General features: G+C 49.5%; 3 protein-coding genes across 3 annotated transcripts; 1 reads left to right on the top strand and 2 right to left on the bottom strand.

The window, feature by feature from the left end:
- Window positions 1-190: 190 nt before the first annotated feature.
- oxa1l (OXA1L mitochondrial inner membrane protein) lies at window positions 191-4,719 on the top strand. Its single transcript, XM_037262710.1, has 11 exons — window positions 191-336; window positions 921-1,055; window positions 1,134-1,211; window positions 1,280-1,499; window positions 1,750-1,893; window positions 1,976-2,061; window positions 2,173-2,337; window positions 2,413-2,517; window positions 2,607-2,769; window positions 3,011-3,091; window positions 4,527-4,719. Exons 1-11 carry the CDS (start codon window positions 223-225, stop codon window positions 4,631-4,633), a joined length of 1,398 nt encoding a protein of 465 aa, XP_037118605.1. The 5' UTR covers window positions 191-222; the 3' UTR covers window positions 4,634-4,719.
- slc7a7 (solute carrier family 7 member 7) lies at window positions 4,720-9,498 on the bottom strand. Its single transcript, XM_037262699.1, has 12 exons — window positions 9,380-9,498; window positions 9,103-9,239; window positions 8,794-8,913; window positions 8,016-8,635; window positions 6,686-6,811; window positions 6,470-6,614; window positions 6,023-6,146; window positions 5,843-5,946; window positions 5,664-5,760; window positions 5,440-5,589; window positions 5,191-5,374; window positions 4,720-5,014 (listed from the first exon to the last, which is right to left on the bottom strand). The coding sequence occupies exons 4-12, from the start codon at window positions 8,503-8,505 to the stop codon at window positions 4,941-4,943; spliced, it is 1,494 nt and encodes a 497-aa protein (XP_037118594.1). The 5' UTR covers window positions 8,506-8,635; window positions 8,794-8,913; window positions 9,103-9,239; window positions 9,380-9,498; the 3' UTR covers window positions 4,720-4,940.
- Window positions 9,499-11,065: 1,567 nt separating this feature from the next.
- si:ch211-212k18.5 (sal-like protein 2) lies at window positions 11,066-16,461 on the bottom strand. The gene is made up of 3 exons (XM_037262605.1): window positions 16,072-16,461; window positions 11,681-14,700; window positions 11,066-11,611 (listed from the first exon to the last, which is right to left on the bottom strand). The coding sequence occupies exons 1-3, from the start codon at window positions 16,145-16,147 to the stop codon at window positions 11,456-11,458; spliced, it is 3,252 nt and encodes a 1,083-aa protein (XP_037118500.1). The 5' UTR covers window positions 16,148-16,461; the 3' UTR covers window positions 11,066-11,455.
- Between the last annotated feature and the right edge of the window lie 846 nt (window positions 16,462-17,307).

The raw sequence follows: 17,307 nt of genomic DNA, 5'->3' as shown, positions 1-17,307 counted from the left end.
CCAGCCTGGTAAATTTTTTGGGGAAAACTTGCAGATAATTTGCATGAGTAAACATATTCAATTCCCAAACCAAATCCCTTTAAAACTGTTGGTCTATGCTCTAAATATATAACTTTATTGTCAATTTGTGATTCAGTCGCTCAATAATAGTTCATGTAAATAAAAAAAATCTCCACCGGCTTCCTTTTGGGTTTCCGTAGTTATATCATTTCCTGTGTCAAGATGGCAGCCATGAGGAATGGCCTGACTCCGGCTTGTCTCGTGGGACGTTTTGTCCTCACACAAACTGCGAGACCTAACGCGGGCAGGCAAACGTGGTCGGGCATTTGGAAGCACGTATGTTTCCTCTCCGTCTCCGAGTTTAGGTTTCATTCCCAGAGATAGAAAACGGCCGAAAGGGTCATTCTAGCTGGCTAGCCAGCTAGCATCACCACATCGGATTGTGACTTTGACAAGAGCATCAAGACAGCAGACTTTACTCAACAGAACACGACGGACGACTGTATTGAGGAGAACTATGAACGCGGTTTCTCCGGTTGTAATATTATTAGACCGTATAGGATCGGTTAACCTCAACAAACGGTAAAGTAGGCGAAATTCCGAATCAGTCACTGTTACAACAAACTAGTCTGTGACCGAAGCAAATTCGATTCCGACCGAGCATGTTTTGCATGTGAAATCCTGACCGTCAAGCGCTCTCCTCTCACCATTGTATCAATTTCTAACTCAGAAGTCACACCAGAATTTTTTTGGGGCACTTTATAAAGTGAATATCACCAGTTGCTGTTGATTTGAAACTTTTTTCTTTTCCAGATGGGGGAGCAATATATAACCTTTGACCCTATGAATTTTCTGAGAATGTTTGAGAAACACTGACCGTGCTTAACTTTGCCTGTTGCTCCTTTTCCCTACCAAACAAGCGCTGGCTCCAGAGGTCTCATGTGCACACGGCATTTAACTCAAACAGTTGGTCCGCCGGCACCACATCTATGCTGCGCAGGCGGCGCCATGAGAAGCTGCTGCTCTGTGTGGCCGTGAGATACAACAGCTCCCAGGTCTGTATGCAAGCTGTTGAACTCAGGAGGTCTCAGAAGCCACTCAACTATTTGAACAGCGTTCTTTGTTTTTGCCAGACTCAGATACTGAGTGAGGGCGACCCTGTGGTGGCGGCAGACAGCACCAGCGTCCTCCAGCAAGCGATCCCCGAACAGGTCAGTAGAACATCTCAAGTGTGACAAACTGGCAGATGTGTTATCTTACATATGGTCGGTGCTTCCAGGTTCCAATTGGGCCTGTTTCCGTGGCAACGGGAGACAATGCCGCCCTGTTGCTGACGCAGGCGACGGCGGATGGAGCGGAGGTCCTGCGAGCTGCCGATCCGGAAGCCCGTCTGATCGACCTGGGCTTGGCTGGCCACACCCCGGTGGGTGTCATCCAGAACCTGCTGGAGTTCGCGCACATGGATGTGGGGCTGCCCTGGTGGGCGGCCATCGTTATTGGTAAGCAACCGCAACAACAGCACATCATTGAAAGTACTGCTGCAAGGTCTTTGGCCGAAAATGTCCATTGAACCGAGTAAGTTGAACTACGCTGAAATACACGTGGGCACAGTAAAACTCACCCGCTTCAGGGCTTGATAAAAATGTCCATTTGAAAAGTACATGCAACCAGTAGAGGGCAGCAAGGACTTCACTCACACGCCAGTTACGAATGTGATTGATCTAAGGTGGACTGTTTGTGTGTCATCAGGGACGGTGGTGGCTCGCCTGGCCGTTTTTCCCGTCATCGTGAAGGGCCAGCGGGAGGCGGCCAAACTCAACAATGTCATGCCCGAGATGAGCCGACTTAACACCAGGATGACGGAGGCCAAAAACAGCGGGAACAAGTTTGAATGTAAGCGCAGCGGCGCTCGGCTCCCGTCGGGTTCGTTCCGCTTGCGTTTGCGCTCGCTGACCTTCACGCTGGTCCTTTGCAGTCGCCAAAGCGTACACCGACCTCACCTTGTTCCAGAAGAAGCATGACGTCAACCCCCTCCGCGGCTTCTTGGTTCCTCTGGTGCAGGTCAGTGTTTGTTCTGAAAGGTTTGCATCCTCCACAGTATGAAGGTGTTTTTTTTTTTTTTTTTTGTTTGGGGGGGGTGTCTGTCTGGCTGATGTTTGTCCTCCTCCCCAGGCTCCCATCTTCATCTCATTTTTCATGGCGCTAAGGCAGATGGCGTACTTGCCAGTGCCGAGCATGCAGACAGGAGGCGCGCTGTGGTTTCCGGATTTAACGATGGCCGATCCCTTCTATGTCCTGCCTCTGGCTGTCACGGGAACCATGTTCTTCATTCTGGAGGTACGAGTCCCTGATGCGTATCCTCGAGGCTTCTTGTTACATCCAAACCGTCAGCATGTGCTCTGTTGCGCTTAGCTGGGCGCCGAGTCGGGCGTGGACAACCCCAACCTGCGTGCCATGAAGACCGTGTTCCGGATCATGCCCTTCATCATCCTCCCGCTCACCATCAACTTCCCCACGGTGAGGTCATCATTGACATTATCACCTTTCTCGTCTTTGCACCCGGGCGAAAAATGAAGGGCAATCCCCTCCCTCCATTGTGGCTTCAGGCCGTGTTCACCTACTGGCTCACCTCCAACTGCTTCTCCTTGGCTCAAGTGGCGTTGCTCAGACACCCGCTGGTCCGAGACAAACTGTCCATCCCCGAGAAGATCAAGCACCCGGCCTCGGCGCTGCCTCAAAATGACGGCTTCATCGCCAGCATGAAGAAAGGTCGGTTCAAATGTGAGATGTAGGATGCTAACTGGTTCCGTGACTAAACTCACAACTCATTTTGGGGATGTCGTGATGTAGATGCAGATGTCGAGGTCTTCCCTGTTGCCATCTACTTTTAGCGTAGTTTAAGTTTGCTCGTACCATAAGTGTCTGGTGGTTCCCTTTTTTAAGAAAAGACCAGAGGGTGTGCTCCACTCTGATGTCCGACCTGTTAAAATGATTCCTCTGTGCCCTCCAGGATGGAAGAACGCGCAGCTGGCTCAGCAGCTGGAAGAGCGAGAGAGACGCATCAAAAATCATCTGGACCTTGCTGCGAAAGGTAAGTGACCTGAGACCTTCAAATGTTCTCACACACACACACCAAGGGAATTCTTTTGTGGAGTAGGCTTGCTTGTGCCGTATCTTTCGCGACCTCAATTCAGCCCCAAAACACCGAAGGTATTCTGTATTGGAATTGTGTTTCGCTTACTTGTCTCATTTTACCAATCGACTTTGGTGTGTCTTGACTTGAATGGCAACAAGTGTGCACTCGAGTGGAAGAGCATTTAATTGCTCTGTCTCAACTCAAGTGTCCATAACATGCTACTTATGTGTGCTACTTATAAAAGGACAATTTACAACTGTAAAATTCTTTGTTTGCACAGTATCTATTGGTCTACCTTGCATAAGTGCAATGTTATTATTTTTAAACTCATTCACTGTCATTGACTGGGTGCTATATCAGTAGCATAAAATGTTTAGCGCTTTAGCTACGGTATATATTCTTCACCGCCACGAGAGCTACCAACGCAAGCTACTTGGAGGTACTTAATGGACATCCATGCTCAACAATAACATTTGTGTTTGTTTCTGGAATGATGTGTGTTTCCTGTCCGTTGCGGTTCATTTGACCAAAGTGAAGTGACCTTTTTGCACGTGTAAAAGTATCAAAATGTCATTAATGAAAACGATGAAAATGATTGTGGACAAAAAAAAGTGCTCGATCAAATCAAAAGTTTTTTTGTGGATTTAAGATGGACTGATGCCGATTCTAGAAGTGTGCATGTATACAGTATAGTTTACATCTACTACAATAAGTGATTGACTTACCTTCACTGTGTGATTGAAGTCATACGGGAATCAAGCTTTTGCTAGCTGGACGTCAATCAAGGTTCGGGGTGTCCAATTTTCACTGGGATCACGATTTTGGCTGCCACCATTAAATTATCCGGACTGCCTGTAATATTAATGCAGGCTCTGCTGCGTGTCGATTGAAGCACTTTAACCGGTAGTCAGCCAAGCACTTGTGGGCAAACACATGCCCAAGGCTTTACGAAGCTGCTTGAATAAAAACGGAGTCCCCATTGACTGATGAAAGCAAGTCGCGTCGAGAGAAGAAAGTACAGCAAAAACTGGAAATGACGCATCACGGTGAGGAACTCGATTCTCCAAAGGGATCGACATCATTGTCTTGATTTCTTTTCTTTTTTATGCAATTTGTTATAGTATATAATTTTTTCTGGTAAAATGTTAATTCTTGGGTAGATTTTATATATTTTTTAAACATTTATTCTTAGTACAATTCTTTTACATTAATTTGAAAACAACATAAGTGTTGTAAAAGTAGTAAAAAAAAAAACACGTTTTCCATAACAATGAATAATTCCGATCAGTAACTGTGATGACATTATTGATCATAATAATCGTGATGATTATTTTGCCCATAATTGACCAGCCCCTTTCCTTTTGTTTCATTATTTTTCTTTCTTTCTCAGGTCCACTGAGGCAAACATTTACCCACAATCCTCTACAGCAGATCCCTGCCGCCAAAGATACAAAGAGCGCAACCACGACGAGGCCGTGGAAGGACACGATGGGATGAAGTGTGTCGTGTATATATTTATTGATAAATATTGTCACTGTGTATGAATCCTATTTACATTAAAATGGAAAAAACATTGACACAAATCCTTTCTCATTGTTTTATTATAAATAGCTCCACCAGCACTCTCAATGTTCGAAAGACCATGAAGAACAGTGGTTGGAGTAACATATAATAATTGTCATCTCAAAAAAGCAGTCCATTTAAAAATAAATCTCTCACATCATGCGATGCCACACTTATATCTCCTAGAAAACCCATGTTCATCACAAGAGCTGTGTACATGTGTGTGTTGGTGTGTGCGTTTTCAATCATCATGATCGACGTCCATTTCTGTTAAAACCGAGAAGCACACCTTCTGAATGAGCGCTCCGGACTGAGCTGAAAAAATATGAACAGAAGCTGGGTTAGAAAGAAGCACACCCATTTGTGAAAGGAGTTTTATCTTTCATCTGTGTTAAGTTGTGAAAAGGAAAAACAGTTTTTTTCTTGACACAGCAAAGATTTAACTTTGTGATGTATGCTGATATTTCATGTTTGCGGTCATATTTGCTTACCAATGATTCTCCGTAACCACGCGGGCCTCTTGTGGGCAGGAGTGTAGCAGCAGAGGAAGTAAACGGGCACACCAGACAGTGCGATGCCGATGCCAATCAAGGAATTGACGGTGTCACTGTACAGGGGCACCACTACCAGGAAGATGCTGAGCAGGCAGAAAATGATGGGATAGACGAGGCTGAGCTGCAAGGGAACGGCACTTAGCGATGGGATAGCTTTTGGGAAACGGCCTTTCAACTGATTCCTACCTTCAGCGGCCTTTTCCTGTCTGGCTGCTTCCAGCGCAGGTACAGTTGCCCCAGAATGGAAAGGCCCACAAAGAACCAGTAGCTGAAGCTGTAGTAGTTAATGAGCCTGAAGACGTCCTCCACACACAAGTAGATGAGCGCCATGATGCCCTGCGGGGAGAAGTAGAACATGAAAAGCCAAGAATGCAACAATGGAGGGCAAAGGTGCAGTGGAGGTGACCAACGTTGAAAAGCAGCGCCGGGATGGGCGTGTAGCGGTGCACATGGATCATACACAGGTTATCGGGGAGGTGCCCTTCTCTGGAGCCCACGAAGAACAGCCTTCATACGCATCACAACAACAAAACGGAATATGGATCACAGGAACGGACGGCGGGACAATGAGCTGTGTCTTTGTATTCACCGAGAGGACGCCAGGATGGAAGCGTTGAGTCCTCCGAAGCAGGACAGCGCCACTGCCAAGGGAATGGTCCAGTTCATCACACCAAACACTTGGTCCGCAAACGTCTGCGGGTGGACACGTCATACAAGCATGATGACCAAGATTATTGGGCAGACGGAGATTCTTCGCTCGCGCACTCACCACAGCGACGGCGTCGCTATCCAAGATGGCGTTCATGGGCAGAATGGCATAATAGGCCACGTTTGTCAAAATGTAGATAACCGTCACGATGGGCATGGAAATAGCGATGGCCAGGGGCAGATTTCTGCAAGGCAATAGCACACATCTTGGGTCATTTAATGTGTCCCCGCTCACCTCACACGTCAACCTGCCATTTTTGGCCCATCTTCTGTTGCCTTGGGGTCATTTCAGTCGCCCTCTGTCGTTCCCCACGGTTCTGTCTCGGGGCAACTCTAATTCTGTCAAATTGTCTCTCTTGTATGGATGACAACCAAAATTCAAATCTACCATACATCTTCAGAAACCTTTCCCCTAACTTTTAGTTTCTGCCTCTAACAACAGCCCTGATTGGTCATCTTCTTAGCTGTCTCTTTTGTAAAATCCCTCCGACAAATTTTCTTCATGTACCTTTCTGGGTTCTTGATCTCCTCTGTGACAAAGTTGAGCGTGTCCCATCCGGAGTAGGAGAACAAAGCAGAGTAGAGAGCCAAAGCGATGTCTCCAGGATCCTGAGACGATCCATCGAAGAGGCCCTCAAAGTTCTGTGTATGACCTACCAAAAGAGCAAAATTAGGTTCGATGACCACCGCGCTGACGATCAATCATCGTCCATCTTCTAAGAACCTTGGAAGATCTTGACCAGGCCTGTGATGATGACCGCAATGAGGGCAATGACTTTGGCGTAGGTGAAGAAGTCTTGAACTCTGGTTCCCCATTTCACATAGGCACAGTTGACAAAGGTTAGCAAACCTGCGGAGATACAAAATGCTTTTTATTTTGGGATGTTATATTGCCACAGCACACATGCACACCCTCAAATCTCTCAACAAGCTCCATCCTTTGCTGACGTTTGCTCTGCGCTAGGAAACGGTGCTGCTGACTGGAGCGCGCAGGAAACAACCGAGTACAGCACATACATTCAAAAATCTCGTCCTCCCTTCCTCTGCAACCCTCCTGAAAGACCAAAACACGCCGGCCACCAAGGGTCCGCACCACCCCGATCATCTTCCAGAATATTGACAGCTCCCGGATCAAAATAAGTTGGAACTCGGCAGGAAAGGGGCTCAAAGACAACAAGCGCTACACCGAGGTCATCTGAGAGCTAAGCTAAGCTAAGGCGTGTTGCTAGAGAAAAGAAAGAAAGCGCTCGGATCGCATTTCACAAGGCGGGAGTCGCAACTTGGTTGCTCACATGCTGCTGGGAAGCTGCTCCGTTAGTTTTCACATTTGTGATTGCTTTTTGGAACTCACAATTGGCAGGTGGCTTTTTGTGTCTTGTATCACATTGCCAAAGTGAGCCAGATCGTCACACAAAGCTTCCAATTTGGGATTTGGTCTGAGAATCTCACCAAAGTGGCATTGGAGCAATCATAAAACAAAAAAAAACCTGTTGGTCTCAGTTCCAGTTGAACATCTTAGACCCAAAGATGTTTTCCCCCAGTTTGTATGACGAGCAGTTGGGGTCAGAGTCTCAGCTCAGTAAGGACTTTAACTCGAAGCTATCAGCTATCCTTATCGCTTTGCGCGCGTGTGTGCGTGAATGTGATAAAAACGCTTTAAAGATGCGCAGGTTCTCATCGCTTGCCAAGTGACGGCATCATGAAGGTTTATCTGAGTGACTTCCGCTACAAGTTCTGGCTTTGCTTCTGGGCCTCAGGTTGTCTAGGCCTCTGGTTGCCCAAGCGTTGGCACGTTTTTGCTTAGCGAGCATGTCACATGTGTGTTTCTTAATACTTTGGTCAATGCGTCAGCGTTGCTCTTTTCTGTCAACTGGGAAAGGTCAGCCAGCCGCTGACCAAAGAACAGCTTCTTGCCGTTCCCACGGCAAACAGAGTAAAGAGCGTGCGTGACTAGTAGCAGGATTGTTAAACGGGAACATGCAGTCCCTCGGCAGACTTCCTTCTTCCAGAGCGGTTTCACTTCTGTGTAACGGGACGGGCGAGGGTCTACTTACAAATGCAAGCGGCCGCCAGCAGCCGGTTGGCCACGTAGGGCGCTATGCAGGTGGGGAAGATGGGTTGCACCATGTAGTTGGAGAAGGTGATGGCAATGACGGCTTGGCTGGTGGGCTCGATGATAAGCAGCGATGTCCAAAGGCGGATGAAAGCTAGGAAGCCCCCGAAAGCCTCCAGAATGTACGCGTAGGAAGCCCCCGATTTAGTGATGGTGGTCCCCAGCTCAGCGTAGCACAGCGCGCCGAAGACGGAGAAGATACCGCCGACCGTCCACACCACCAGGGACAGGCCGTAGGAGGCGCTGTGGATGAGGACGCCCTTGGGGGACACGAAGATGCCCGAGCCGATCATGTTGCCCACGATCAAGCAAACCCCGTTGACAAGGGAGATCTCCTTTTTCAGCTTCATGGACTCCTGAGATTTTTCGGCCTTGACCGACGGGGGGCGGCCGTTGGAGGGCTCTTCTGATGGAAGCGGACTAAAGGACATCCCGTCTGTGTTTGGCTCACACTTTTTTTTTTTTTTTTTTTTAATTCTGCAGCCTGGTTAGGATTTGAACCAGGCCAAGCCAAATGGCTCTCCGAAATGTCTGTGGCTATCTCAAATGGTCTCCTGCCATCTGTGGAGAAAAACCCGGGTTGACATAAAAAGATGCCGTCAAGCATGGGGACCGACCGCACAGGGCCTTGCTCAGAGCTTTCAGCTGCCGGCGGTGTTTTTTTTTTTCTTTTCTCAAATCGTAAACACTTTGACAGTGTCAGCATGCTGACTACTCACATGTTTTCCAAAGTTCATTATCAACAGCTCCAGGAAATACAAATGGAGCTTGATGCCGAGTCAGGCTGTTCTTCACCCTGCAATCTAAAATATTGTCCTCGTTCTTAGCATTTCCAGTCCCTGAATGGATGAAGATTGCAAAAGTAAGCACATTGTAAATACACGCCTCTTGACATATGATTTAAGCTTGCTCTTTTGTCTCCACGAGCATTCTTTTAACAATCACAAACGACGAGCGGATAAAATAAAGTCCCGGGAGAGGAGAAGTTGTCTTTACGGTGCGTTCGTTGCTTTAGGAGAAGCTGTTACCTTTCACGAGGAGAAGAGGCGCAGCCCAGGACTTTCTTTGCTAGCGATCAAAGTGGCCTCTCCACATACGCGTGGGAGCAAGGTCCAAAGAAGGCGCTGATAAGTCCACCTACTCAAGGTTAGATTCTGCCTTGGCTCTTTATCAGAGAAACAAAGACAGATCAATCCCCGTCATTGATGGCTCTCGGGATTCATTTCTAGTCTAAAAATAGATGTCACTTTCATTGTTGGGATTGAGAGAGGCAAAGGTGATCAAATGATCCCTTTGAAAGCTTACCTTGTCCAGTGTCCTTGCAGATGGCTCAACAAGTGTTGTGTTGTTGCTATGTGCTGAGCTGATGTGTCCTCTTCCTTTGCTTGCTTCCTCTTCCTCGTGCACTTGAGCCTTTTTATGCACTAGTGCTTTCTGCTGAGGAAGGGCGTGTGGCGGGCTGGGGTGGGTGGTGCTGGGGGTCGGGGGGCACTCACAACTAACTGTCTTTGTGTTTCCTGAGTGACTTTTAATGAGATTATAACATCTATCTAACTGGGGGAGGGGGGGGCGGTGTTCTTTCACATAATTATTGCCACTCGGTTCGGTTGAAAGTTTGTTTGTCGTCATCTTCACAGAGGACCAACAGTCTCAGTTAGATTTCTGGATAAAACAGAATTTAATACTGTATATTTGTGCACTGAATGATTTTAGGATCACACGTACACACTGCACATAAGGAGCATGGCGACCTCTTGTGGCCAAACGCAGTAGCCGTCATAAAAACTTAAATGGGCTGAAAAGGTACCTTTGACGGTTGTCTTTCCATTGGGTTCTGCCTTTGCAAATTCCTTTACTCATTTTGTGTGTGTTTGTGTCTTTTCACTGAGGATGATTAAGTGTGTTGCATTGATGAATGTGTATTGAAGTGACTGATCAACATGTGATTGAGAAACACGGGGCTCTCAACCTCTCCTCTTTGTTCCACTCGCTTCCCCTAGACGTTCTTTCTCTTGGCGACCGGTTGCCATGTAGTCTAAAAACTATGGTGGATGAAAGACAGCCCTTTTGGGGACAGCTGGGCCAGGTCCCCCCCCCCAAACTTTCACCAATCCTGCAATCCTGCCTGCAGTCACTCTGGAGAGATCCTAGGGGGGGCTTGAGTGGGAGGGGGTAGTATTGTGTTGGGGATTAGAGCTTCCTGTGTGTCAGCTCATTACACGGGTGGGATATGGAAAAGGTGGGGGGTGCGAAGGAGTGAAATGAAAACGAAAATGAAAGAGAATGTGCATGAAAAAGTATGACACAGAGGGGGGGGGGGTGATGGCCTCTCCAGCTGCACACACAATCAGACTCTCACAACCTTTGATTACACACACACACACACACACTCACACACAAAACACTGTGGGCAAGAAAAAGCTGAATTAGGAGCAATCAAAGGAACATCCCCCCCCCCCACACACACTTCTCACTCACCTCCACTTCTCAATCCATCCATTCACATAGAGGCCAACATCTCGATCCATCCATCCATCCATCCATCCATCCATCCATTTTCTATATCGCTTGTCTCCACGGGGGTCGCGGGTGTGCTGGAGCCTATCCCAGCAATCGTCGGGCAGTAGCCGGGGTGGTCACCCTGAATCGGTTGCCAGCCAATCATGCTAACCAGTGCCGCCCTCTGCACGAACCAATAAACCAAAATAAATCACAGCGCATCACAGCAATCCAAATGATTCCACACAATCATGCCCTCTAGTGGTTGTTTGAAGTACCGAGTATAATTTGATTCGTTTATGAGAAACTATGACATCACTGCTTGAGTGCTTGAGCTATGCTAGCTAACGTAGTGTCCAGTGACAGAAAAGAAACAATGCACTTTTCACATGGCCATTATTTTATTACCTTGGAACACAAATATTTATATATATAAAAGGTTTTCAATCATTTGGCTGCACTATCAAAAAGGGGGCATGGTTTAAGCGAAAGGGCTGGTTCAACAATCATCTCAGGTAGCATTATCCATTTACATTGAGACATTCACGGCTGGAGATGCTGGAGCAGCACACGTGTTCAGTAGCAGCATCACAATTCCACAGCAAAAAGAACAAAACAAAGAGGATCGTGAAAGTCGGGGTGGATTTGCAGTGTCACACGGCTGCTTTTGGCGTGCACTTGAATCAAATATTGACCGTGCTGTCTGATATGTCGACAAAAAGACCTCGCCGTGCTCTTGGAAATACAACAAAAAGAGTCGAAAGCGAGTCACTACAACACAAACTATCTATCCATCTATCTATCTATCACCTGTATGAGATGAAGGGACTAGAAAAAGGCCATTGGCCTAACAAGAGTGCCGTACTAGACTTGTCCATAAGTTCAGCAGGAAGCCTCATCACAAAGAAGCTTTGCTTCTGGGTCTGTGCCACTTTCTTTCTTTTCTTGCTTGGAGCCCGGGACCTCGGAAGCATCACTCTTGTTGCTCTCAGCCTTGGTGGAGGCAGGCAAAGCCACAGGGTGAATCTTCATGTGACCCTGTGAACGAGAAGCACGGCTGCATTCAATCGTGTCATGCTACTGAATTTTCAAATCAAAAAGTTGTACCTTTAAGCCACTGCGGCTAGCGTACAGCTTTCCGCACTGGGCGCAGCTGTAGGGTTTGTCCGAGCGGGGAGGTTGGGAGCGCGCACCTGACGCAGTGACGGGCAGCTCCAGACTCTCTGAGCTCTCGTTCTCTGCTTCTGCTGCAGCAGGAGGTGGTGGCACCATGTTGTCTCTCTCGCTGTCACTCTGAGACGCGTCCGGCGGGACGCTGACGTCTACTACCGTGCTGCAAGTTACTGGGCTCTCTGGAGGGCTTTGGGGATTTCCATCCGGCGTGCATTCGTCGTTGTTGTCAATCTCGCTGGTCTCATGGCGCTTTGACACGCACAAGGAGAATGGGCCGTCGCTAACGTTCATTGCGGCAGAAGCAGAGCTCACTGTGGGGGCTTTGCCAGGGCTTCCCACGTCAGTGTGGGCCAACTCTTTGGAGTTGTTTGAGGGGCTAGCGTCATCAAGGTTGGTGTCGCTCAGATCTAGGGGGTCCTCAAGTCCTACCAAATGTGCTTTATGGGTTAGCGGTGGGCTAACGCTGGGTGCTGATCCCTCAGATTCCTCCATCTTGACATCGCCAGTGGCGGCGGTCTTGGAAATGGCACTTTTGGAGGTTGTGAGAGCCAGCGGAAGGAGCTGCTGAGCTTCCGACGGCGAGCCGCCCGGCTCGTTCTCTGCATCAAAGACTGCGCTCTCCATTTCTGTACCATCTTCTGCTTGCGTTGCATCTTCATCGGGCGGTATTTGCCCTCCGAGGTGCAGGCGGATGTGGTGCTGAAGCACCAAAGCATTGGTGAACTTGCGTGGGCACAGCGGGCAGGAGTTAAGCGCCCGGGAATTGGCCGGTCTGGCCCGATGAGTGGCCAGGTGGGCTCTGAGGCTGCCCTTGGTGGAGAAGGAGCGACCGCAGAGCTTACAAGGGAAAGGGCGCTCTCCCAGATGAGTGGCCTGATGCAGGCGCAGGGCTCGCGCGCAGCTCAGCACCCGCAGGCACACCCCGCACTGATTGGCCACTTGAGCGGCAGGCAGAGGGGAAGCGGCGGAGACGCTGGCGGTCAAGTTGGCGCCCGGAACTCCTTGGCTGGCGTTGGGACCGAGGCCGAGGGTGGATAACATTTCCCTGTGATAGGCGGCGGAGACGCTACTCAGGTCGTGACCGTTAGTGTTGGCCTCGGCCAGGGTGAGTGAGGAGGCAGAGGAAGATGAGGCTCCTTCCTGCGGCTGCTTCTCAAGCTTCTGTACCAGACGCTGCAGCTTGGAAGTGTCTGAGGTCTGAGCCAGAGTGGAGGGAGAGGAGGAGGGAGAAGAGGTGGATGCTTTGGGGAATGGCGGGAAAGGAAAGGGTAGCTGATGTGCTGAAGTCAGGTGGGAAGTGGACGGGTGACCCGCGGGCCGCAGAAGGGCCATGTGGTGAGGGGACGCGCCTCCCGGGAAGAGAATCTTGGGGAGGTGAGCCACGCGGGAGTAAGAGGCAGATGTGTGGAGGGCTGAGTGAGGAGGAGTGTTTTCATCAAAGCGCTGTTGCTTCACCCCTTTAAACTGCGAGGAAGAGGATGACGTGGAAGCCGGCGGCACGGAGCTGGGTGCGCCGCCGACCGCTGAGGCCCGGTTCAGTTGTAGCAAGGAATGGGCTGTTGACAACAGCGCCATGTCCACGGAGGGCGGCAGAGGTAGAGAGGAAGGAGACGGCCGTGGCGATGTGCTGGACAGGAATCCCAAAGCCATGCTCTCCGCCAAGCTGGAGGGAACGCTTCCTTTTACTCCGTGAAGGGACTCGTCGTCGTCAGCTCGCCGCTTCCTCCGCCTCTGGACGGCGCTGGAGACCGAGGCGCTCGGTGTCTGCTCCGAGAGCGCGGGGGGCAGCAGAGAAAGGGAAAGCTCCGGGTTCTGCTCTCGGTGGCGCAGGAAATGAGCTTTGAGGTTTCCCCGCGTGGTGAAGCGGCTCAGGCATACCGGACACTGGTACGGTCTCTCTCCCGTGTGCGACCTCAGATGGATCTGCAGCGAAGAGTCACTGCTCAGAATCTTGCCGCAAAAGCGGCACATGTGCTGCGGTCGTCCCGACGCTGAGGCGGAGCCTAGAGAGGACACGTACGGGAGATCTTGGGAATGGCTTCCGGCGGAGAAGCTAACACCGTTGCTGTGAGCAAATAAAGCTGTGTTGGACGAGGAGCGTGGCGGCAGCCCCAAAGACAAGGAGAGCGGGTGAAGGGAGGCCACGGACGAGGTCGACACGGCGGACGATATGGCCGACGGCGTCCTGCTGCCGTTGACCTGCAGAGCGCCTTGTTTGGAATGAGGCGGCTGGGCAAAGAGGGCCGACGGCAGGCCGCTTAACAGCGATGCCGCCGTCGTGGTGACAGGCGTGCCAGTTGAGGGGCGCGCCGGCGACAAAGACGTTGCTTTCTGTTGGCTCTCAGCCCCACCCGCTCGCAGGTTTCTCTCCTGCCCTAGGACGACGCCTCCGAGCTTCAAAACGTGCCTGCAAATTTCCTCCGTGATCTGCATCTGGTGTATTTGTCTCTGTTGTAAAACTCGAAGCTCCTCCAGCAGGACTGCGAGGGTGGGCGGCACCTGAAGAACTTGGGGGCCCAGCAAGTTGGAGGCTTGCTGCTGAGGCGGGCTGTCACCGCCACACTGCTGTGGAAGGCACTGGGAGGATGACGAGGAGGTAGTGTTGGTGGAGGAAACACCCATGGTAGAATGTGACATGGCTTTGAAGCCGGACGTCTGTCCCACGGGGGGAGGCGAATGTGTCTGCGAAGACAGCGACGGGTGAGGAAAGTCCGGCGAGAGGGAGGAGTGAGTGTTTGGTAGGGAGCTAGCGAAGGTCGCAATGTGGTTGGGCCAGTGGGGAGGGGGGGAGCTCTCGTTGGGCAAGGAGGGCGCGTGGAGCCCGCCGGGGGACGGGCGAGGGGCCAAGGGGGGCTGGCAGTCTTGGACTGATCTTGGCGAGGAGGAAGAGGACCCCGATGAGGTGACTTCGGACCCGAGAGAGGTGGATGGCGACTTTATGCACAGGGGATCATCTGGAAGGAAACAAAGGCAACATGTACCAGGATGCTTTTGCTCACTTGATGTTGTGAGCCACCGTTTTCATTCATTTTTATCCCAGCCCTAAACTAGATTTGTACGCGTTGACTCCATATCACCAATTGTGCGGCCTTGTTGGGTACACATTGTTGTCAGATCAAAGTCACCTAAAGCGTTCGTTAAGAACATCTCACAAAAAAACATCTCTGAGCATTCAAGTAGTAGTAGTGTGTGTCTGTGTGTTGTCTCAAAGTCCTCAAACACACACACAAAAAGCTCCCAGTCCACCTTGTTGTCAAGGCAACACATTTCCCAGGACAATGGGCATCACCAAGACAACCCCTAACCCCTCTTAAACCCCCCACAGCCTCCACCCCCGTTCTGTCCCTGTCTTTCATCTCCCCATTTACCCTTCCCCCCTTACGTCACAGAGGAGGTCAAGGGTCAGGCCAGGCTGAGGGTCCTGGCACTGTCCGCACATTCTGATTGGTCAACTCATCTGACCTCTGCTGCTCAGGGGTCAAATTCTTTCAGAATCTTGAGCTCAGAGTGAGAAAAAAGCAAAGTGCATGTGTGTGGAGAAGGGGGGGGGGGGGGCAACAATGGCGAGAGTAACTTAACTATTCCCTCCTGCAGAGGTAAAGTGATTTATCAAAACTCAAAGCCTTTTGCATTGAAAAGTCCAACGTAAAGACCTAAAGTCTCCAATTAGCTGCACAGTTGCTCGGGGAGCTCACAAAAAATATTTAGCAATGAAGAATTCTATTTGATCATTTTGTAAAAGAAACTAATCAATCAACACTACATCAGCCAATTAAAAGTTCTGATGTAAAAGTGACAAATGGACATTGACAAATGAAGAAAGTTTCACTGTTTTGGTTTTAAAAGAATGAAAGTTGCGTTTATTTAAAAATAAACGTGCGTTAACTTAGATTATGAGGTGCAAAATTACAAGTTGTATTTTTGAAATGAACTTCTTCAAATATGACGGCGTACCTTCATTAAACATTATTTTTATAAAATTACCACTCAAAAATAGTCCCACATACATATCGTAGTTTTGTTTAAGTGCCGGGATGCCTATGAGGGCTTTCTTTTGAAAAAATATCACTCTGGACAGAAAGTTTGAGTTCCTCTATAGAGAAGCCGGAGAAAGAGAGCAAGGGGGCGCCATTGAAAGATTATCACAATAGAAAGAAGGGTGCGAGATTAACCCCACCGCCACCACCACCATCGAAGCCCTCAACAACACACCGTCAAAGACCTTCATCAGCCTGTTGCTTTGGTACCAATGAGCAAGTCCCAAAGTAGAAAAAGCTGAATATCATGGAAGACATTTCGATAGAGACACACGTTTGATTTCTTACCGTGAGCGAGCACCTTCGGGCCCCCCGGATCGGCGTTGACGAGATGTTGGGGTCTCTTCTGTTTCCGGCGTGACATGATTCACGACGAGCCAGGAGGAGGTGCAGGAGGAGGAGGGTTGCTGGCTGTTGCCAATGGTTTAGCGACGCTCCTCAAATGCATCCACGACAAGAGATTGAAAAAGTTCCAGCAAGTTTCCCGTGAAACAATTCGCTGGAAAGAAAAAGGAGAGGCGAGAGGAGCTCTTGCAGGTCTTCATAAGAGACCGACCGCAGTGTGTATGTGCGTGTGCTTTACCAAAGTCTCCGCTCCCCCCCTTACCAAAAAAAAAAAAAAAAAAAAAAAAAAACTTGACCAATTTGCGCTCCTCCTCTCCCACGGCTTGCCCCGCTGCATGCACATGTAGCGAACACACGCGCGCACGCACACACACACGTACGTACGTACGTACGTACACACAACTGCTCCTTGTTCTGCCGTATTTGCATTTCAATGGCGTGGAACTCGCAGCCTCCCCTCTTCGCTCCTCTTGTCTCCCCCACGTACGGCGTCATTTGTCTCGCTTTGGCTCATTCACCAAACGTTGCAAATTTAGTGTGGACAGATAATTAAGTCGTAAGAGAAATTGAGGCAACAACTACAACAGGTGTTCCAAAGAGCGCCCTGTTTTTTTTATTTTTATTTTGTCTCTCACTGCGGAGTCCAAAGCGAAATCAAGAGTTCTAAATGCTTATTGGAGGCAATTTGTGAAACGAGCGCGGCGCGGGTGCGCGCGCGTAATCACGCACGCAGGCATTAATGCATTTGAGCTCTATTTAAAAGGCAGCGAGCGAATAGATGGCAAGATGTGTGACAATGACGTGCAGGACACAGTTGAGTGAGCGTCCCCTCCCCTTCTCCCACCACCCCGCTCACTATGAAGCCCAGGCCGGATCCCGTGGCGCAATGGACAATGCTCCCCTTTCACCCCCTGTCACCTCCCGTACCGTATGGAGCTTTGGATAAAAGAAAGAGAAGGAGACTGTGGGGACATGTTGAACCTGTGCGAGGAAATGCACTGACCTCAGCTGCCAATTCATCCTTTTTGGGGGAGGAGACTCCAAAAGCGAGAGTTGACATTATGCAAAGAGCATTTGATGTATGTTAAATATGCAGATGTTGGTTGAGGCTGCTCAGTTTGTGCATGTAATTTTTATTGTGTTTTCAAAACAGTGCATTGGTGGAAGTGGACTCAAGGG

The sequence above is a fragment of the Syngnathus acus genome, chromosome 10, assembly GCF_901709675.1.
Source record: "Syngnathus acus chromosome 10, fSynAcu1.2, whole genome shotgun sequence".
Taxonomy (NCBI): Eukaryota; Metazoa; Chordata; class Actinopteri; order Syngnathiformes; family Syngnathidae; genus Syngnathus; species Syngnathus acus.
Note: the sequence above shows the minus strand (reverse complement) of the source record. Positions and strands in the feature narration are given on the sequence as shown.